The sequence below is a fragment of the Mus caroli genome, unplaced genomic scaffold, assembly GCF_978045245.1.
Source record: "Mus caroli unplaced genomic scaffold, Mus_caroli_1 scaffold_1, whole genome shotgun sequence".
In the NCBI taxonomy this organism is placed as follows: Eukaryota; Metazoa; Chordata; class Mammalia; order Rodentia; family Muridae; genus Mus; species Mus caroli.
Genome location: NW_028227256.1, coordinates 124,640,976 through 124,663,778, shown reverse-complemented (window position 1 = coordinate 124,663,778; position 22,803 = coordinate 124,640,976). Strand labels below are relative to the sequence as shown.

The 22,803-nt window shown below is 39.7% G+C and overlaps 2 protein-coding genes across 11 annotated transcripts in view; one reads left to right on the top strand and one right to left on the bottom strand.

Moving 5' to 3' along the window:
• Nucleotides 1-19,334, bottom strand: part of R3hdm1 (R3H domain containing 1) — a 134,685-nt gene extending 115,351 nt beyond the window's left edge. For all 6 annotated transcript variants that reach the window (XM_021171515.1, XM_021171767.2, XM_085840795.1 and 3 more), the window contains exon 1: nt 19,156-19,334. The gene's annotated coding sequence lies outside the window, so the exon portion shown is untranslated. The remainder of the gene's footprint in view (nt 1-19,155) is intronic.
• A 225-nt stretch (nt 19,335-19,559) lies between these two features.
• Zranb3 (zinc finger RANBP2-type containing 3) overlaps nt 19,560-22,803 on the top strand; it is a 153,778-nt gene continuing 150,534 nt past the window's right edge. For 2 of the 5 annotated variants that reach the window (XR_015047694.1, XM_085840768.1), the window contains exon 1: nt 19,560-19,633. Coding sequence is in view for 2 of the 5 variants with exons in the window: in XM_085840768.1 (XP_085696894.1) it covers nt 19,560-19,633 (74 nt within the window). In the remaining 3 variants the exon portion in view is untranslated. Of the gene's footprint in view, nt 19,673-20,179; nt 20,389-22,803 lie in introns of those variants that run through there. The other 3 variants (XM_085840775.1, XM_085840780.1, XM_085840782.1) reach the window with 3 other exon arrangements.

The window sequence follows — 22,803 nt, the reverse complement described above, 5'->3', positions numbered from 1 at the left end:
GGCTTCTGACACACTCACACAAACATACATGCAGGTAAAACACCAATGCACATAAAATAATAATAAACTATATATTAAAAAGTATTTTTGAAGTATATATTTTAGATGCATATAGTTTGTTGTATGTTAATCACACCTTAAAAGTTGGTAACAGATTTTCCACTGATTTAAAGAGGTTTTGGATAAAATATTCTATGTAAGTAATTGCACTGAAGACAGTGTATGTGTTGTTAGTGTTATGGCCTAGAGAACTGTCTCAAATTTCTAGCCAATGCATAATCACAAACCAGTAACAACGGTGAGTTCAGATAACTGTTTAAGTATGTGGCATTATTTCTAAAAAGAAATCTCACATAAGAAAGTGTAAATGGTTCAAAACAATCTTTCCACACCATCAGCATATCTATGACTCCAGTGCATTCATACTCTCAACAATAGTTATATAATTGCAAGACAAAGATAAAAATAAATATAACTAAAAACTCAGTTAGGCATCAGATACCTCTTAAGCAAGTACAACTATCTTTAAAAATGTTGGGCCTGAGGGCTGATGTGATGGCTCAGTGGTTAAGAGCACTGACTGTTCTCCCAGAGGTTCTAAGTTCAATTATCAGCAACCACATGGTGGCTCACAACCATCTATAAAGGGATCTGATGCTTTCTATTAGCATGCAGTTGTACATGCAAACAGAGCACCCATACATTAAACAAAACAAAACAAAACAAAACAGTGTTGGGCTTATCAAGAAGGTAGAGGCATGACTTTAATCCCAGCATTCCCGGCATTCAGGAGGCAGAGGCAAGTCTCCTGTGAGTCTGAGGCACCCCTGGTCTACAGAGCAAGTTCCAGGACAGCCAAGGCTACACAGAGAAACACTGCCCTGAAAAACCAAAAAGGCCTTACAAATGACCTATATCTAAGTATTAGAAAACTTTACTGACTTCCACATTAAAAAAAAAAAAAGTGATACCATTCTCTGATGGCTCTAAAATAAAAAAACTGCATCTATTTTCTATCTATCTCTAGTTCCCCAATAATTCTTATCTCTTGCTTATATATATGAGGTACATCTGCTACACTTGAAGGAAAATATTGTTGAGCTGAGCTTTGCTCATGCCTTCTTACATGGCTCCAACCTGCAACCACTATATTTTATGTCATGCACGGCTATTAAGAAACAGAACCTCAGCTTTTCTACAATCACTTGGAGATGGATGGAACTCACCATTCTACTGAAGCAGGATAATGTATAGAGCAAGGCATTAGGTAGCTAAATACTTACATTTAACTAAAGTATATTTAAAACAAGAAGATTGATGAGAAGTTTTATTATCCAAATAAAGATATAGTTGAGAGTAAAAGAAGATAAACTTATAGTTTATGGTAGGAAAACAAGCATAAACTGAAATTTTCTTAAACTAGTTTCTGCTTAGTTTTTCAGGTGTGAGAAATACTAAGTTAAAAGCTAACTTAAAGCTAGTCAGATAACTCAGCAGGTAAAGGCTAAGCTACTAAGCCTGCTGAGTTTAGTTCAATCTGCAGGGTCCACGCAATGGAAGAAGAGAATCATTCTGACCTTCCACACATATGTGGTGGTACATATACAGATACATATAGATTTTTTTGTTGTTGTTTTGTTTTTTGAGATAAGGTTTCTCTGTGTAGCCCCGGCTGTCCTGGAACTTGCTGTAGACCAGGCTAGCTTCAAACTCAGAGATCTACCTGCCTCTGCCTTCCAAATGCTGGAATTAAAGGTGTGCATCACTGCAGTACCACCCAGCAGACCTTTTTTAGTGTTAAAAAAAAAAAAAAAAAACAAACCAAAAAAACCTATCCAATTGTTTGATTTGGCCTTTAGAAGTAGACCTTTAATGTGTTCACATCCATACAGTAAATTTTACATGGAATGCACATTCAAAATCCCAAGTAACTGAGGGATGGATAAGATAGATAACATCTAGATATTAATGGATTAAAGTCTACACAAAATCAATACTGCCCAATAAGCATATACAAAGCTTCTGGACATCTTTAGTCCATAGACAAATATGAAGCAAAATAAGAAGATACCATTATACATCTATTAGCATGCATATTATATATTTTTAAAAAGACTTAATAACAAGTAATGGGGAAGTATCTGGGATGGAGAGTTGAAACTGTAACATACTGCTGATGAGAATGTGGAATGGTGGAACTGCTCTGGAATACTGTCTGGCAGTTCTTTAAACAGAACCCAATGATGCTATATGTCCAGATACACACCCAAGAGAAATGAAAATGTACCTACATGAAGAATTCACACAAGAATGTCTTACAGCACTGACTTAATAATAACCCAAAATAAAAAACAAAACCACCAAACATCTTAAAAGAAATGTGATACAAATATCACAATGACACTTTTCAGCAGAATAAACAAGAACATAGCATTGGTCTATGCTGTAACATGGGTGAACCTTGACATTTAAAAACACACCAAGTGAAAGATCCACACATACTGCACAATGCCATATATACACAATGACTAGATCAGACAAATATGAGACAAAGATTCCTGCTTTTACGCTAAAATGCGGGAGGGTGTGTGTGAGAACGACCTCTGTTAGACATAGGATTTCTATTTGGAACAATAAAGAGAGAGTCTAGAGTTGGATTATGGCTATAACTTGTGAATATACTCAATCCAGGGAGCTGTATAGTTCAAATTCATAACTCTTATGATATATGAATTGGCCCCTAAAGCTGTTTCAAACAAGAAAATTTACAGTGGCCAATTTTATAATTATTTGTATGTTAGATCATACACAAACTCTTAAGTTGCTATGTACCCCTGACTGGCTTGGTCCTCCTATAGGGCCTAACTTGGCCTTGAAATTTCAATCAATCTTCCTGTTTCATAGAGAACATACTTCATGAAAAGGGAATCAAATACTGTACTTCATTTCATAATGAAATCTAATTGAGTTTCTTCCAGTTTGAATGTACTTTAGTTCACAAAGACTTTCAAAGACATAAATCATCTAGATAACCAAGAAAAGTTATTCATAAGCTAAGTCATGGAAGGGATGTGAAATATTGGTTACAATATACTAGGTATTAAAATGTTCTCTTCAGCCAGGTACAACAGCATGTTGAGTTACTTGGAAGCAGAGGAACAAGAATTGTTTGTATTCAGAAGTTCAGATCAACCTGGGCAACAGAATGGAATCTCATCTCAAAAACCAATGCTGGTGACCTACCACAGTGGTAGAGTGCTTGCCCACCATACAAATGGCCCTGGGTATGCTATCCAGCATTACCAAAAAATAAGTAAAATCAAAATATCAAAAAAGTCTTACTTCTCAAAACTTAACTTCATTTTAAACAGCATAGCCTAGTTTACAACTTTTAAGAAACTCCTTATTTTTATTTCTAAAAGTCCTTATTAGTTACTTTAATAGTCATTACTGGTGATTTTTGATACTGTTTTTGTTTTAGCTCTCTGTTTAGACAGGCTCTTGCTATATAGCCCCAGACTGGTTTCCAACTTGGAACCCTCTGACTTCAGCCACCTGATAGGCACATGTCCAGGCCCGGTTGATCTGGTTTACTGAAGTGTCTCAATCTCTTCCAACATCCTTCAAAACCATACTAACTAAATCCAGCATTTTGGGCTTGATAAAGTACTAAGCATCAGTAACCAGACTTACTCTCTCACTCTCTTCAAGTTATGATTGGTTGACTTACAGTTTGAAGATTTTGCATTAGATCAAATCATTTACTTAAAAGGAATACAGGTATGCTTTCATAATGGTTGCAGAGTACAGTTTTCATGTATGCGTTTTCACCTCCCCCTGCTCTGTGAAGTGTTGCCCATCTCAGGTGATGGGGTTAGAGTGCTGGGATTTCAGATACATGACACATTCCTGGTCATGTTTTCTTAGTCTCACAATGCTGAAAACTTTCTATTGGGATCTGTAAATGCATACAAATAAAACCTCTTTAATTAACAGCCTGAAATTATTTCTCAGATATAGCATAGACAAACTATGCTAAGTTTGCTATTTTGCAATTACAAGAACTGAACAGCTCTGGTTCATTTATAATCTAGTTTTGTTGTTTCTGTTTGGTTTTCAAGACAGGGTTTCTGTGTAGCCCTGGCTATCCTGGAATTCACTTAGATTTACCTGCTTCTGTCTCTAGAATATGGGGACTAAAGTACACACCACCACTACCTGGGTTATAATCTAGTTGTTAAAACTAACACTAACAAATGAGCTGTCATTTTCTTACAAAATAAACATTTATCTTCAGTGTAATACTGACTGAAAATCTATAATAAAACTCATGTTCAAATCAGGTTAGCAATTATCTTTGACATGCCACTCAAATTTTAAAAAGCAAAAGAATCAGAAAGAAACATTTCCTTGAACTCAATGAGTAAAGATGTTCCCTCAAGCCTCACAGTGTAACAGGTAAAATCATAATTACATATGACTTGGCTAAGTGTCAATAAGCTCTGTTCACATGAAAAATAATGATTTAATGCCTACCCCAAAATATCCACATCCTAATTAGTTATCATATCAAAGAAGAGTGGATTTTGAAGCTGGTCCTTTCCCCTTTTTCAAAACAAGCCACCATTAACAATAACAACAACAACAACAACAACAGAAACCAGACAACAGCAACAATAACAGAAACCAAATTGTAATATATTAAACCTGGTGAGTTTTTAAAATGGGTACATGGACAATCTACTCCTATGCTAAGTGACATTAATAGCGGTGCTTTTGGAGTGTGATTTGTGCTTTTCACACTTGCATTTCTTTCTTTGTCCTGGCTTGCTACTGGCATTCCTGTAGCAGATAGCCTTTTAACTTACCTACTTCTGCAACACACATATTTATTATTTATTTAGTTTGGTTTTTTGAAGGCAGGGTTTCTCTATGTAACCTCCCTTGATGCCCTGAAACTCACAGACCAGGCTGGCCCCAAACTCACAGAAATCCACCTGCCTCTGCCTCCCAAGTGCTGGGATCAAAGGCATGTATCACCACTGCCAGGCCAAATTTACTCTTAAAAACCAAAGTGAGTAAATCACCTAGATTTAAAGTTTAGATGATATGCCAGTTACTCACTCACTAGTGTGTTTTTCTTGACCTTAAGTAATGTGAGTAATAGACATGTGAGGCACTAGGAGCAGTTCTGAAGAATATTAACATTTACTGTATGAGCAGTGTTAAAATGTCAGGAAGAATAAAACAAAGTTTGGGTTAGTGATAAAGCTAAGCAGATAAAGGTGCTCACTACCAAGCCTGTTAACCGGAATTTTATCCCTAAGGCCCATGTGATGGAAAATGAGAAACAACTCCTCAACGTTGTCTCCGATTTCCATGCATGCACTGCAGGAAGTAACCCCACCCATATAAATAAAAAATTATAAAACAACAACAACAACCAAACAAACCATAAAAACCCCAAGGTTTAACTGATTTTAAAATACTCACTAGCAACTTTGCCTTCACTAATTCTGGGGTAAAGAAAAGCACAGAGTAATTCCTAAAATGATTTATACTTGGTAAAAATGATGCTAGTTGGCCTGGGAGATTGAAGGCCTGCATTTTAAGTTCGCTGTTGTGTTCACTTCAGGTAAACACAGCAGTCCTCTGTTACTGGCAATTTTGTCTTCTATGGTTTTAGCAGTCATGGTAGACAGTGGTCTAAAAATATTATGTGGAAAATTCACAAAATTGACAATTCATGAGTTTTGAAGTACATGGCATTCTAAATGGCACAATGAAACCTTAAGACTGTCACACCCAGTACCCTGGCAGGTGTGCACCATCCCTTTGATTAGTACAGTTATACTGTAAATACAACTGGTTGCTGGCTCCTGAGTCACTCAGAAGCCATCTCAGCTATCAAGACTATTTACTTAGGTATTGTACTATCTGTGTTCAAATGGCCCAATCATAACACTTTGTCACTCACATTCCTGTCTCATCACAACCAAATGAGCAAAGTAAGGCATTCGGACAGAAAGACCACATTATCCTTTTATTACAGAACATAGTAACTTTTCTGTTTTCTTGTTAGTTATTCCTGTTAATCTTACCTCATACCTAAGTTATAAGTTAACTTCATAAGACTACATGACAAGGGAAAAAAAAATCAGTGTACAGATGCTTTGGAACTAAATAAGGGTCTTAGACTGTCTCTCCTGCCAGTAACTGAGAACTCCAGAGAAAACACCAAATGAAGAGTTAGGAAACAAGGAAAACTCTTTTTTGTTTGTTTGTTTTCGAGATAGGGTTTCTCTATATAGCCCTGGTTGCTGTCCTGAAACTCACTCTGTAGACTAGGCTGGCCTCAAACTCAGAAATCCGCCTGCCTCTGCCTCCCGAGTGCTGGGATTAAAGGCGGGCGCCACCACGCCCAGCACAAGGAAAACTCTTAAGTGACATTCAAATTGTGACAGAGTAGTAAAACAAGTCCAACTAACAGTTATTTAAATTTCACTGTAAGTCCCATGTACTCCTCTGAGTTGCATGTATTTAATTTAATAAAACAAAACAAAAGCACCTGCTGAGTTCTTTATTCCCCCTTTTCAATGGTTCTACCTATTCTGTCCTTTAAGCAAATCTATCCAAAACTGACACAAAGCAGCAGATGAGAAAAGTAAAGGGAAAGGAAAGAGAAGTGAAAGCTGCAGATTTAATAATGTTGACAATCTGACATCCAAAGGACCCACATCAAGTCATGAGCAGAGGTACATCTTTAATGACAGAAACAATTTGCTTTGTAGCCAATTCTGTGAACTTTTAAAAAAATATCAATTATCTCTTAATATTATCATTTTGCACGAATTTTCACAAGATGCCTATAAACCAGGAAAAAAAATTTACATTAGAAAAGTCTGGAAATACCTTTCTAAAATTAAAGTGTTGGGTGCTTAATGTAGTGGCATACAGAAGTTCACTTAACTTTTCAGTCAATTCTCTTAACTGCCACTTATTTGACCACGTCAGTGGTAAGGTAAATGGAGAGCTTTATAGGGGCCAATGAAACAGCTCAGCAGGCCTGACAACCTACATGTGATTCCCATGACCTACCATAAAGGTTAAAGGAAAGCACCCACTCTTCTTATTTCTGTGTGAACCATAGTTATGTGCATATGTACACACCCATGTCACATTGCAAGAAAGCCATGAAGTAAATACCACACACTACTAGGTAAGGTTAAGAAGGGTGAACAGCCTGTGGAAGTATAAACAGGAGCTAACTCTGAAGGATATTTATGTTTAACTCCTCTAAAACTTTTTCTTTTTAAGGCCAAGGTCAATGAGAGCCTTAGAGCCAATGAAGCAAGTGAAGTCCCCCACCCTATTCACACCTAAGTTCTATTCTCTAGTAGTATCTTGTGGAGAGGAGCAGGTCACAATGACAATAGTGCACTTTTCTGATGCCTCATTAGTTTCTGGACCAGTTGGAGTCTTGCCCTCTGCTTATTCATTTCCCTTCCAACATTAAAAAGTAAGCACTTCAGTGGTATAGGTATGCTTAGACTGGATTTCAAAATGAGTTCCATCTCTAGCAATATACCCTAGTACACATGCATGTGTACTGAAACACAGAGACAGACTGACAGAGAGACAGAGACAGACACACACAGGACAAAAGGGGAGGGGTGCAGGATAATTGAAAGAAATAAAAAGGTAAAGATAAAAGGTTCCTCAGGGAATACCGAATGGCTGAGAAGAACCTGAAAAAATGTTCAGCATCCTTAATCATCAGGGAAATGCAAATCAAAACAACCCTGAGATTCCACCTCACACCAGTCAGAATGGCTAAGATCAAAAATTCAGGTGACAACAGATGCTGGCGAGGATGTGGAGAAAGAGGAACACTCCTCCATTGTTGGTGGGATTGCAAGCTTGTACAACCACTCTGGAAATCAGTCTGGCGGTTTCTCAGAAAATTGGACATAGTACTACTGGAGGATCCCGCAATACCTCTCCTAGGCATATATCCAGAAGACATTCCAACTAGTAAGAAGGACACATGCTCCACTATGTTCATAGCAGCCTCATTTATAATAGCCAGAAGCTGGAAAGAACCCAGATGCCCCTCAACAGAGGAATGGATACAGAAAATGTGGTACATTTATACAATGGAGTACTACTCAGCTATTTAAAAGAATGAATTTATGAAATTCCTAGGCAAATGGATAGACCTGGAGGGCATCATCCTGAGTGAGGTAACTCAATCACAAAAGAACTCACATGATATGTACTCACTGATAAGTGGATATTAGCCCAGAAACTTAGAATACCCAAGATATAAGATACAATTTGTGAAACACATGAAGCTCGGGAAGAACAAAGACTAAGATGTGGATACTTTGCCTCTTCTTGGAATTGGGAGCAAGGCACCCATGGAAGGAGCTACAGAGATAAGAGTTTGGAGCTGAAACGAAAGGATGGACCATCTAGAGGCTGCCATACCCGGAGATCCATCCCATAATCAGCCTCCAAATGCTGACACCATTGCATACACTAGCAAGATTTTGCTGAAAGGACTCTGATATAGCTGTCTCATGTGAGACTATGCTGGGGCCTAGCAAACACAGAGGTGGATGCTCGCCGGGCGTGGTGGCGCACGCCTTTAATCCCAGCACTCGGGAGGCAGAGGCAGGCGGATTTCTGAGTTCGAGGCCAGCCTGGTCTACAAAGTGAGTTCCAGGACAACCAGGGCGACACTGAGAAACCCTGTCTCGAAAAACCAAAAAAAAAAAAAAAAAAAAAAAGAAGTGGATGCTCACAGTCAGCTATTGGATGGATCACAGTGCCCCCAATGGAGGAGCTGGAGGAAGTACCCAAGGAGCTGGGGGGATCTGCAACCCTATAGGTGGAACAATATGAACTAACCAGTACCCCCCGGAGCTCGTGTCTCTAGCTGCATATGTATCAGAAGATGGCCTGGTCGGCCATCAGTGGAAAGAGAGGCCCATTGGTCGTGCAGACTTTATATGCCTCAGCACAGGGCCAAGAGGTGGGAGTGGGTGGGTGGGGGAGTGGGTGTGGGAGACTTCTGGGATAGCATTGGAAATGTAAATGAAATAAATATCCAAAAATAATTTTTAAAAAAGGAAAAAAGAAAAGGTTCCTCAGGGATGTGTTTTTGTCATGAGAATAGTACAAGACTGATTATTTGCCTGATTTCTATATACAATCTGCACATTCCTGTTCTAAAGGGGTATACACACACACACACACATATATCTATATATTTATATATCTATATCTATCTACTTCCATTCATACTCTCCGGAAAAAGAAAAAGTAGACTTTTAAAAAAAATTATTAAATGTATATAAGTACACTGTAGCTCCCTTCAGACATACCAGAAGAGCACATCAGATCCCATTACAGATGGTTGTGAGCCACCATGTGGTTGGTGGAATCGAACTCAGGACCTCTGGAAGAACAGTCAGTGCTCTTAACTGCTGAGCCATCTCTTCAGCACCGAAAGTAGACTTTGAAAGTTACCCAGTTTCCCATTAAACTAAGCTCGAAAGAGTCAGAGTAACTTCTCATACCAACAGATATATCACTTATTTAAATGTAGGCAATACTATAAATAGCTTAGGCATCTTTTGGTTAAGTGAGAAGCAGGGCTTGATGTACAGAGAGAAAAGATCTGAAGCATTTCTGGACTCTATAAATATATTTTCATACTTCCCATGGTACTTCCGTTTCTCCCATTATAAGGCCTCAGAATGATATTAATTTTTCTGTCTCATGGTCCTCACTTAATGTCACTCTTTCTCAAGTCAAGAGACTTCTTCCCTGGCTACTTTGACCCTAAAGTCCATTATTTATTTCTCAATCTTTCCTCCCATTCTCACCATTGTAACAATTTCTTCCTGACATTATAGTGTGTGTGTGTGTGTATATATATATGTGCATATATAAAATTAGTCTCAGTAGACCATGAGGCCAAAGGCGGACAGCCTTTCTTTTATTTATTTATTTATTCATTTCTTTTCTTCTTTTTTAAGAGTACAATTAATAAAATTAGCCCCATGACTTAGGGTGTTAGAGGTGCACACCTTTAATTCCAGCTCTCAGGAGGCAGTGGCAAGAGGATCTCTGAGTTCAAGACCAATCTGTTCTACAGAGAGAATTCTAGAATAGCCAGAACACTAAAAAATCCTATCCAGGAAAGAAACAAAACCAAACAACAAAATTAGTCACACTGACACAGTTGGGAGGGGAGACAAGAACACCAACTTGAGTTCATCCATGACAACTGAAAAACCTTGTCTAAGAACAAACAAGGCTGAAGGGATGGCTTGGCATTTAGGAGTAACTACTACTTTAGCCACACTTGGTTCTCAGCATCCTCATCAAGTATCAAACAGACAACTGCTGTAACTCCAGGTACAGGCATCTCCTACCCTCTTTTGGCCTCTGCAGGAACTCACACATATGGAGAACAGTCACAAACACATAAATAAAAATAAATCTTAAAACAAACTAATTCTCCAAAACTCTGCCAAACCAAGAAGACTAGTGTAACAGAAAACTATGTGAATTCAACTCAAGTCTTGGCACTATCAAGTTTATAGACTGACTGCAACTTGCTCAAAATTATCCACTAGCTCCTAAACAGCAGGAGATTCTTTCAGCCAGGTCTGAAGGTTTCCATTGGGTAAGTACTTCTCCTAAGTTTAGTCTAAGGTCCACTATGGGGTCATGAAGATTCTTTCAAAAGGTCCATCTGGTTTTCCCCTGTCTAGTTCCATCACTAAACTGTGCTCCTCTGTGTTTGTGTTTATGTATGTGTTCCTGAGATGCACATTCTGCCAGGATTAAAGTCAGAGGCCTTACTCATATCAGACAAGGGCTTTACCTCTGAGCCACATTCTGTAGACTCAAATATCACTTATAGTTTAATCAAAACCACATATCCTATCAGGGAAAGTGCCAGAGTAGAATTAAGGAAAAAACAAAATCAATGTCATTGTTTTAAAGTTATTGTTCATACAATATAGTATTTATGTAAATATATAAGCTTGTCATTCTAGTGAATCTTTAAATATGTAAATATACTTTATTTAATATTGTTAAGATGGCAGTATTATCCAAATTTGCCTATGTTTTTTTTTTTGTTGTTGTTGTTTTTTGAGACAGGGTTTCTCTGTAGCCCTGGCTGTCCTGTCACTTTGTAGACCAGGCCACTTTGTAGACCAGGCTGGCCTTGAACTCAGAGATCCACCTGCCTCTGTCTCCCGAGTGCTGGGATTAAAGGCGTGCATCACCACGCCCGGCCCAAATTTGCCTATGTTTTAATAAAATCCTAATGAAAATTCAAGCTGGATTCTTAACAAAGTTATTACTGATTAAAAGAGATATGGTAATAAAATACACATGGGGTAGGGGACCTTGAACAGTCAAACAACCCCCTCTTTCAAGACATTTAAACAGTTTTAGCATTTTCAAACTCTTTTAAAACTTACAGTGTGTTAACATCCTCATTTTTGGTCAACAAATTTCCAACCACAGACAGTTCAACAAACTCCCCGCTACCTGACCCCCAATGAATCCCTCATAGTCCCCCTACAACCACTCCAAAACTTTTGAAAAAAATGTTGAGACAAAAACTAGATATGGGGCTACAGAGATGTCTCAGCAGTTAAGAGCACCATTTACTCTGGCAGAGGACATAGGTTCTGTCCCCAGCACCCACATGGTGGCTTACAACCAACCACCTGTAATTCCAGTTCTTCAAGATTCAATGTCCTTTCCTGGTGCCACGGAATATTGCACATACTTGGTGCATATAAATTCATATTAAGTACACAACATATTCACATAAAATTTTTGGGTTTTTTTTTCCACATAAAAATTTTTTTTTTAATTTTTAATATTTTTATTACATATTTTCCTCAATTACATTTCCAATGCTATCCCAAAAGTCCCCCATACCGCCCCCCACTTCCCTACCCACCATTCCCATTCTTTTGGCCCTGGCATTCCCCTATATTGGGGCATATAAAGTTTGCAAGTCCAATGGGCCTCTCTTTCCAGTGATGGCCGAATAGGCCATCTTTCTTTTTTTTTTTTTTTTTTTTTTTAATATTTTTATTACATATTTTCCTCAATTACGTTTCCAATGCTATCCCAAAAGTCCCCCATAGCACCCCCCACTTCCCTACCCACCCATTCCCATTCTTTTGGCCCTGGCATTCCCCTATATTGGGGCATATAAAGTTTGCAAGTCCAATGGGCCTCTCTTTCCATTGATGGCTGACTAGGCCATCTTTCGATACATATGCAGCTAGAGACAAGAGCTCCGGGGTTCTGGTTAGTACATCATGTTGTTCCAACAATAGGGTTGCAGATCCCTTTAGCTCCTTGGGTACTTTCTCTAGCTTCTCCATTGGGAGCCCTGTGATACATCCAATAGCTGACTGTGAACATCCACTCCTGTGTTTGCTAGGCCCCAGCATCGTCTCACAAGAGACAGCTATATTTGGGTCCTTTCAGCAAAATCTTGCTAGTGTATGCAATGGTGTCAGCGTTTAGAAGTTGATTATGGGATGGATCCCTGGATATGGCAGTCTCTAAATGGTCCATCCTTTCATCACAGCTACGAACTTTGTCTCTGTAACTCCTTCCCTGGGTGTTTTGTTCCCAATTCTAAGAAGGTGCACAGTGTCCACACTTTGGTCTTCATTCTTCTTGAGTTTCATGCGTTTAGCAAATTGTATCTTAAATCTTGGGTATCCTAAGTTTTGGGCTAAATTATTTACTTTAAATAAATTATTTACTTTAAATTATTTACTTTAAATTTTTATGTGGATAGCCCAAAACTTAGGATATCCACATAAAAATTTAAAGTAAATAATTTTTTCTTTTGGAGACAGGTTTTTTTGTGTATCCCTGGCTGTCCTTGAACCAGATGTGCAGACCAGGCTTGGCCTTGAAATTTAGAAATCTGCCTGCCTGAGCTTCCTGAGTGCTGGGATTAAAGGGGTACCACCACCACCACCTGTCTAGTAGATAATTTTTTAAATAACTGAATAAACATGGGTACAAAAAATGATGACAGGTTCCTATCTCAAAAGGGGTAAATAAAATATTTTACTATTTAATGAATAGCCTCTTGATAAAATCACATTTCAGAAACCAACCAAAGAACAGTATTGATGACTGACACATAGATTCTTTTGAGTTTGTATGAAGAAGAGTTGGAAAACAAAAGCTGTAATGTAATGAACCAAGGAACAAGGGAAGGAAGGAGAAAGGGAGGAAGGGAGTGAGACAGGTAGACAGGCAGGAAAAAAAAAAGAAGTAACTGACACGCAGGGAAACAAGTCATACATACAATGTGATGGCTTGGTCTTTATTGCATCTATTATGCATACAACATGAAAACAGAACACCTTGGGTCTGTTTGCCCTCAGAGTTTCTTCTATGCTCAGATAGCATTAACATAACAATAAAATTTTGCAATGACAGCAAAATCTAAAAAGTATCATTCCATTCATTTAGCTTCCTCTAATGCCATTACAGATGTATCCTTTACTTTCAAAGCTAAGACATTGCTTTTTATTTAGTTTAAAATCTCACTCTGAGCTGGGCAGTAGATGTGTATGTAGGTCTTTAATTCCAGTACTCCGGGAGGCAGAGGTAGGTGGGTGTTTGAGTTCAAGGTCGGCCTGGTCAGCAAAAAAGTTTCAGGACAGCTAGGGCTACACAGAGAAACCCTCTCTTATACTCCCTACCCCCCACCCAACAAAAACAAAAACAAAAACAAAAAGCCTCACTGGTCTACAGAGTGAGTAGCAGGCCAGCCAAGGGATACATAGTAAAACGCTGTTTCTAAACAACTCCAAATCAAAAAACAAAACAAAAACATACTTACTACTTTACTTATCAGAGTGTGTAGTGACGTACACTTTTATTAAACATATAGGTTCATGTAACAACCAACCACCACAATCAAGATGCAGAGTTGTCTCATCACACCCCCCACTCCACCCTACCCCTCCCCTAGGTTATCATTCTGCTTTCTGTTTCCCATCATTGTCGTCCTATTTTTCTCATTTCAAGAATGTTACATAAACAGAACCATATGGTATGTAACTGCTTAAGATTTTTGCTTTTTAAGTTATCATATTTTCTTGAGGTCTACCCAAGCTATTGCTATAGCTATAACTTGAGCCCCTTTATTGCTGCATAGTATTCCAAACATAGATGGTATGGATACATCACAGTTTAGTGATGGAACTAGACAGGGGAGAACCAGATGGACCTTTTGAAAGAATCTTCATTACTCAGTGAGGGACATTGGAGTTATTTCAAGAAATCAACAACCCAATTACTTATTTTAAACAGGAATTCCATAATAAGAAAATTCCTTTCTCAAGATTTAAAAAAAGTCTAACACTATTTAAGCTTGTACACATGCAGAAAATTTTAATTTCACGTTAGAACTTTTCATTTTATTTTTATATTCTAGATCATCCCTTAGTATAATGACCTGCACCTGATTAAACTTGTACCTCAAATTGCAAGGTGACACAATCGTGTAGTTATGGAACCCTTTCATGTAGAAGAGGTTAGTAAAGCTAACAGCACAACTACAAAGTCAGCTTCAATCTGTCACTAAACTAAAATTGGCGTAAGTCAAATGGCAGAACTTTCCTTGCATCAGACATCAGATTACACCTCTAAAAGTCAGAAACACAAACAAATAATTTCTTTATTTAATTTCTTTTAGAAGAAAATTACAGCAAGTTATAGATGACATAAATGGAGAAGCCCAAAGAGCTCCCATCCAAAAATGTTAAGTGATCTAGTATTTACAGAATAAGAGGCTCAAAAATGCTTGCCTGAGAAGTGAGTTTACAGGTAAAAATTAAGAAGAATCACAAGGGCTGGAAAGACAGCTGAGGAGCTAAGAGCACTGAGTGCTCTTTTAGAGAACCCATCTTCAATTCCCAGCACCCACATGGCAGTTCACAACCGTCTGTAACAGCAGGTCCAGAAGATCCTATACAGTTTTTCTGCTCTGAGGGCACCAGACATACAAGAGGTGCAGAGACATACATGCAGGCAAAACATCCATATACATAATAAGAAATAACTTTTAAAAAGGTATAAACTGCCAAGCATGGTGCACGTGTTTTTAAACCTAGCACTCAGGAGGCAGAGGCAAGTGGATCTCTAAAGTGTGAGGCCCAGTTTGGTCTACAAAGAGAGTTCCAGGACAGCAAGGGCTACACAGAGAAACTGCCATGAAACATCCTCCTCCAACTCCTCAAAAAGGTACAACCTACCAACTGACAAAGCAAAGAACAATAAAACTCTAAAGGAAAATGTTTACCTTAATGTATGTGTGAACACTAAGAATGGGTGGGCAGCACAACAGTAAAGAACAAAACCTGGAAATAAAACAAACTGCAGGGAATTTCAGGCAGAGAACTAGCTTTGAGCCATGATTTATATCTTATTTCACTTGTCCATCACTGACTAATTAAACTGCATTGTGGAGATTATATATAGTCATATGTAAGTTAACACCAGATATAAGCAATTTGTTTTACTTAATTTAACCAGGCCCTTATATAAGGATCCAAGTTAATTTGATAGAATTTTTATTATGTTATTTGATGCATGATGCATGTTTGTATTACTAATAAAGTTTATAGTGAGCCCAAAGGATTAAGTGCAAGGCAATGTAATTTTTTTTTAAAGTTTAGTATTATATGGGAAAAAACTAATACATTTCCTTTTCTATCACCAGCCAATTTAGTTACCTAAAACCATAAATAAATTATTCTTTCTATAGGCAAGAGTGAGAAATGGAGTGCTGGTTCTGTGGTTTGCAACAAGAGCAATCTGAAATTTTCATTTCCACTTGGAAACACACCTACCTCTATGACATGTGAGTGCTGGACATTTTTACAACAGGTCATGGGAAGTGTTAATTGGGAAGTCTTCTACTCCAAGCAGGAACATAATATTATAGTTTCATTAGTCTTTGGCATACTCAACTCTTACTACACTTCCTTGCTTATAAGAATTGCAGCTTAATAGTAACCCAAATTGTTATAACTGGATATTGAAAACGTCAGTTCAAACAAAAACCTCTTTAATTACTGGGTAAGTCCCCTTAGAGAAGCACCCAAGTGCACAGAGCTCAATAACTCAGTGGCATGTGACCATGTAGCTGTTGTCAATCTTGGATAGTACCAGCAACACTTCATAGCACAACTGTTGGCATGCTAATCGCAAACTGGCTTGGCTGCACCAACTCCAAGGACACCTTTATGTGTGAAAACTATACTTCAAAAATACTTGGGAACAGGGAGGAATATATGGTATTTCAAAGAAAAAAAAATACCCAAGGACTGCTAAACAATGGTGTAGGAACTAAAGAGCAAGGATTTAACTCAATGTTGGAATACTTGCTGGCATGTATGAGGCTAAAGGTTCAATCCCTAGCATGGAGGAAAAAAAATAGCAAAAGTAAAACCAACAAACCTCAAGAGCACAAAGCAACAGTCTGGTAAGATAACTTTCTCAGTCTTAACTTTGTATCAGTCACTTGCTTTCTCTGGTAACAGAATGAGTCCAATAGCAACTGTAAACTAGACCTTGAAACATATTAACAAAGTAAAGCAGGGCAACAACCCTAGTTTACTACTAAAACACAAAGCACATTTTTATCATGGGTAATCTATTTGAAATATGTTCCAAATGCAGAAATTTTAAACAAAAGGAAAAAAGGTACTGTGTATGACAAAATTCTCTTTGATACCCAATGACCAATTTCATATATTCTGTCTGCTTAAAAAAAAATGGCTAAAGGCTAGCAAGATGGCTTAGTGCATAAAGGCACTTGGCCTTCAAATCAGACCACCTGAGTTCAATCCCAGAGACCAACAGGATAGAACAAGAACTGATTTCTCCTAACCTTACCACTGTCCTCCACCCTCCTAAAATGTATCATGGTACTTCTGTGCTGCGCCCCGTACCCCAGTAAGTGTAATAAAACAAAAAAACAAAAAAATGGCTATGAGATATTGTTTTAAGCCACTGTGTACATTAACACTCAACAGTAGAAGAGATTTTTGAGACTGCAACAATACTCTGTGCATATGAACAGCAAATTCATTTTCTAAATATGAAAATGAAAAAACAAAGATAAAAACTTAATGTAACAAATATATACATGTGATGAGACACAATCCTAGTAGCTTTACATAGTCTATTTACAGCTCCATAGATTAAGCATTATCCTCCCCATTATTAACCAAGGTTAGGTTAGATTAGCCTCATAAAATGGTCCCACAAATAGTAAAAGAATGTAGTCCCCTGTATTTTCATCAGGCCTTCCATACAAAGAATTCATGAGACCTAAATATATCGCTGCATAAATTACCAACTAATTATCAAGTTTGGGGAAATATGCTAGGGAATGTATGCTATGGGGACGTAATGGAGAAGCTGAGGGAACTAATCTTCAAAAGCTATGTACTACATTAAAAAAATCAGTAACACATAACCAGATTCCTTCTTAATCCAAGTGAATGGATCTATTTTACTTCTGTATCTACTTGCATTACTTTGAGAACATGGCAGATTCCTAAGGTACTTCTGTGACCCTGAAGAAATAGTCTATTAGTCAAAGCATAGGTTGTTTATTCAGAACCAATGTTCTCTCTAAAACAAGTAAATCTTACAAATGGGGTGGTCTGTAGCCAGGCCTATTATAGATTACAGGGTCCACTAAAGTCATATTCTCCTAGGCTGAAAAAGTAGAGTGGAATTTGATAGCACACTATCAAAATCTGATGCAATTATAAGACAATCCCCTAAAATATAAAGACGTAAAATTTGAGAATATTTCTTCAGTTAAATGTGTAGCTACATGAACTCTACTGATTCAAGTATTATAAGGAAGGGTCTTCCAGGTTGATTTCATCTTTTTATGACTCAATGCTCTTGGAATCAATGACATTTAAATTTAAGATGTTTCTTTAGCTGGGCGATGGGGGCCCACACCTTTGATCCCAGCACTTGGGAGGCAGAGATAGGTGGATTCTGTGAGCTCAAGGTCAGCCTTTTCTACATTGTGAGTACCAGGACAGCCAGGGCTACACAGAGAGACCCAGTCTCAGGGGAAAAAATCTAAAATAAAGGGGAGTATGGGATGAGATTCTTTAACATGACCCAGGCAAACTATAACCTTAGGGGTGGGATATGTGTGTTTGTGTGTATTCATTCATGCTAGAAATTCTATTTTTTCCTCTTCAGAAATGCATCTTATTATTTGGTAAGCAGTACTGCTTTGGAAGATACCTCTTTACCTCTAACTAGTTTAGGAGACTTGCTCTCTCAGGACTCAATTCACAGAAGTCACAACAGCCAGACCCAATTTTGTTTCTCTATAAAAGCAAGTTCAGACAACAGTGACAATCTCTGGTACATAACCACAAGAAGAAAAAAACTTCTAACATACAGGGATGGAAAGGGGGGAGGGGGAGGGGGATTTACATCATAACGTCCCCCGTAGGTTCGTCCATCAGCGACCAAGGCTCTGACAGTCATTTAACTTTCTTGCTAATTTCCCCACTGTGTTTTTTCTAGCAGTACGGGCAGTACGGGCACGACGTGCTGTTTCCCTTTTGGTGTGTGTGACAATTCCCCGGAGCGGGGCTATCAGCCCCGGGCATCTGGTCCAGGCCCCGGAGAACAGTTCCGCGAACGGTCCCTGCTCCAGCCTGGCCTGACTATGGCTGCTTTTCCCCTCCGTCCTCCCCGGATCTCCAGGGCTCGCAAGAGCAGCAGCTGCAGCAGGGACGCTCGGGGAACCTGTCCCCAGCTCCCCCGCTAGGCCTCAAGGGGTTGGCGCTGCACATGGCCCCCAGCGAAGCGGCGGGCACCGCGCGGTGGAGACGACTAGAGGGCTCGCCTCAGAACCCGACGGCCCCTGGCGGGCCGGAGAAGAGGGGAGGGACGCCGTCTCCTCAGCGCTTAGCTCCCCGGCTGCTTCACTCTCCCGCTCCGTTAGCGCTACCGGTTGGCGGGCGGGGGAGGGGAGCGAGCGCGTTATTCCCGGGGCGCCGCGGGGGAGGGGACAGCATCTCTTACCCGCGTTACTGAGAAGGAGCAGGAGGAGGTGGCGGGAGCGCGGCACAGCGGGGCGACGGCGGGGCCGGCTGGTTGCAAGGAAGAGTCTCACGGAAGGGAATTAACCCCATCACCAGCCCGGACACCGGCTCCAGCGGCAGCCGCGGCGGCAGAATCCCGCCCCTTCCCACCACGCACTGGCCCCGCCTCTCCGTCGCGTTGACGGAAAGCAGCCTACCTCATACGCTAGGTCAACATTGAGTGACATACAAATTATCCAATCAGCATTTGAAAACCACTTTCGCTCCACCCCCATTATCACTGCGGGACAGCGGGAGAACGGGACTAAGTCTATCTCCACCCATAAAAGAAAAAGAACCAATCCCGGGCAAGTTGTCGTCCCTGAACGACGTAAGAGTCAACCAATGATAAAGCTAGGAAGACAGCCATTTTGCCCACTTGTGAAAGAGCCACCTTTTCCCACGAGTAGGATCCTGAGGTGGGCGAGTTCCGGGCGATTTTAATCACTGGAGATGTGGTAGACAACTCTCTTTCTTCAGGGAATGATTATAGAGCTTTTTAAGGATGAAAGGACAATTTTGTCGTTCATGTGGGAAGATGAGAGGAAGGCTTTAAGGATGTGGCTCCGCCCCTTAGCGGTAACGGGTTCCAGGCTGAACACCTGGTTTCTCCAGTCTTAGTGGTGGAGGCAGGGCTTCTGAGCACTTTGGCTCCTGCGACTACAGTTCCCAAGATGCTTTGCGACCCCTGTTTCCTCATTTTGCTTCCGGTAGCATTTCATGGGAATTGTAGTTCTTGAGAGGTTACGGTGTAACCTCCTTGTCCAGATGAGTAAGAGGAAAATTTTGAATAATTTGGAGTTGAGAATGAAATCGCAAGGTTCTAGTCAGGTCTTTTCGCATCGCTAAAGGAACCAGAATATAAAAGGGTTGGGAATTTTCTCAACACATTACAATGTTTTAGAGTGCTGGTATTTGAACTCTTCCAAGTCTAGGTCAGCCGTTTAACGTCACTTCCGCTTAGCTGAAGACGCTTGCAAAAAGTTTGGCGGGAGTTGAAGATTACGAAGCTAGTGCTGCAGTTTTGGCGGACTGTGTAGGGAAAGAGATGGAAAATTGATTGCACTTCAATTGCGCTATAAGAAAATAGTGGGTAAGAGTCGGGCGTGGTGGCTGGTGCCTGTAACAGCTGGAAGCTGAAAGGTCGCCGCGAGTTCATAGCCTGGGCTACAGAGTGAGTTTTAAAACAGCGGGGACTACAGAATTCACCTTATCTAAAATAATTCCTCCCCCGCCCTGCCCCCTCCCCCTAAAAAACCCATCCAGAAATATGAAATGGCATGGGTGTAATTCTCGAGCCTGTAATGTCATTTTCTACTTTGCTACTTAGTCTTGCAGATCCAGTGTTTATCAGATCTGTTCACTCTTGAGTTTGTAGAGGATGCTTTAATTTGCCTTTAGCTACTGTCAGTGAAGCAGCATGGGTTCATGTCCTGGAAGGACTTGGAAATTCTGAACTAATTCCTCCCATTTATACAAATAGTCTCCAGTAGTTGCCTTTGAACAGAGTCTCAAAAAAAAAAAAAAAAAAAAAAACAAAACAAAAAAAAACCTGTCTAAGTCCCCTCCATCATTTTTATGGAGACTTTGTCTTACAACTTTTCTCATAAATATTTATTGAGCACTTACACTGGTGGTAAATATACTAGACTTAAAGGGTTGAACAGTGCACAGAAAGGTAAGTTTTGTTTAAAAGGTTTTATTAGAAAGATTAAGCAAAATTTATGTTACTTGGTCTTTTTAATATCTCCAAATTTAGCATCTTCTTAGTTAGTTTTGTGTGTTGATTTGGTTTCCTCTTTGCTTTCTACTTTCAGATTTAAAAACCATTCCTTTCTATTTTCGTTATTTTTATTGAAGTATTAAGTCTGTGTCCAGAACTGATAAGAGGTGTTTTATTCACTATGTGGATGAGAGTCCTAACTAGTGCAATCCCAGAGACAGAAATATATCTGCAACTTCCAAGCAGACAAAGCAGTCTTACTTTTTAAAAGAAAATAAATGTTTTTTCTTTTCAATATAATACTTTTACGTGTGTGTGTGTGCAAGTGTGTTTGTGTGTGTATGTGTGTGCGCGAGTGCATGTGTGTACTATATGAATATTAAACAGAAGGCATCATCCCCATCTAGGAGTTAGAGTTTCAAGTGATAACTTAGCATTGTCCATAAATGCTTAGTTGGGATTTTTTTTTTCATAAGCACTTCCAGAGTAAAAGTTAATATGTAGTAAATGACAATCATATTACTGAATATTTAATCTGAGCTCCAAAAGGGCTAAGGGTGTTTAGTATATCTTTTATTTTTTGAGTGCTGGAGACAAACTGAGGGCCTTGCATTTGCTAGATAATGTGCTTTATCACTGTGTTCCAGCCTCAGCATTACTATTGTTTAAAAATTAAGAAACTGGGACTCAGCACGTGCAACAAGACCTTAAAATCTCATCCCTTTACTCTAGACAGTCTGGACCTGTGATATGTATCCAGGTCTGTTTGATTTTTCAACTCTAAACCATTGCTTCTCAAATGTTTAGGAATCTCAAAAAGTTCAGCCTCCCCCTGCCACCGGAATGCTGGGATTAAAGGCTGTCACCACCATGCCTAGCAAAAAAGGTGTTACTTTTTATTCTGTTCTGTTTTTTTCTTAAAGGTTTATTTATTTTATGTGTCTGAGTGTGTGCATGTATGTGCACCATGTACATGCCTATAAGAAGGCATTGGATCTCCTGAAACAAAAGTTCCAAATGGTTGTGAGCCACCTTCAAGGTGCTACAAATCTAACCTGAGTCCTCCACAAAAGCAGCAAGTGAACCACTGGCCCATTGTTCTTGGCCCTCTACTGAATGACCTGTTAGTTTTTTTACAGTCCAGTCTTTATCCCCATCCTGTTCCGCCCTCTGACTGTTCCTCATCCTATAGTTCCCTCCACCCCCAATCTCCAAGATGATGTCCCCACCCCACCAGACCTCCCTACTCCCTGGGGCCTCCAGTCTCTTGAGGGTTAGGTGCATCTTCTCTCACTTAGTTCTGATCCTGCAGTCCTCTGCTGCATATGTGTTGGGGGTCCTTATATCAGTTGGTGCATGCTGCCGGGTTGGTGGCCCATTGTCTGAGAGATCTCGGGAGTCTAGGTTAGTTGAGACTGCTGCTCCTCCAACAGGGCCACCCTTCTTAGCTCCTTCCAGCTTTTCCCTAATTCAACCACAGGGTCAGCAGCCTCTGTTCATTGGTTGGGTGGAAATATCTGCATCTGACTCAGCTGCTTGTTGGGTCTTCGGAGGGCAGTCATGATCTGTCCCTTTTTGTGAGAACTCCATAGCGTCAGTAATAGTGTCAGGTCTTGGGGCCTCCCCTTGAGCTGGATCCTGCTTTGAGCCTGTAGCTGGACCTCTTTTTCCTCAGGCTGTTCTCCATTTTAGTCCGGGCAGTTTTTTCCAGATAGAAGCACTTATGGGTCAGAGTATTTGACTGTGGGATGGCAACCCCATCCTTCCACTGGAGGTGGACTCTACAAGTTCCTCTCCCCACTGTAGGGCATGTCATCCAAGGTCCCTCCCTTTGAGTCCTGAGAGACTCTCACCTCCTGGATCTCT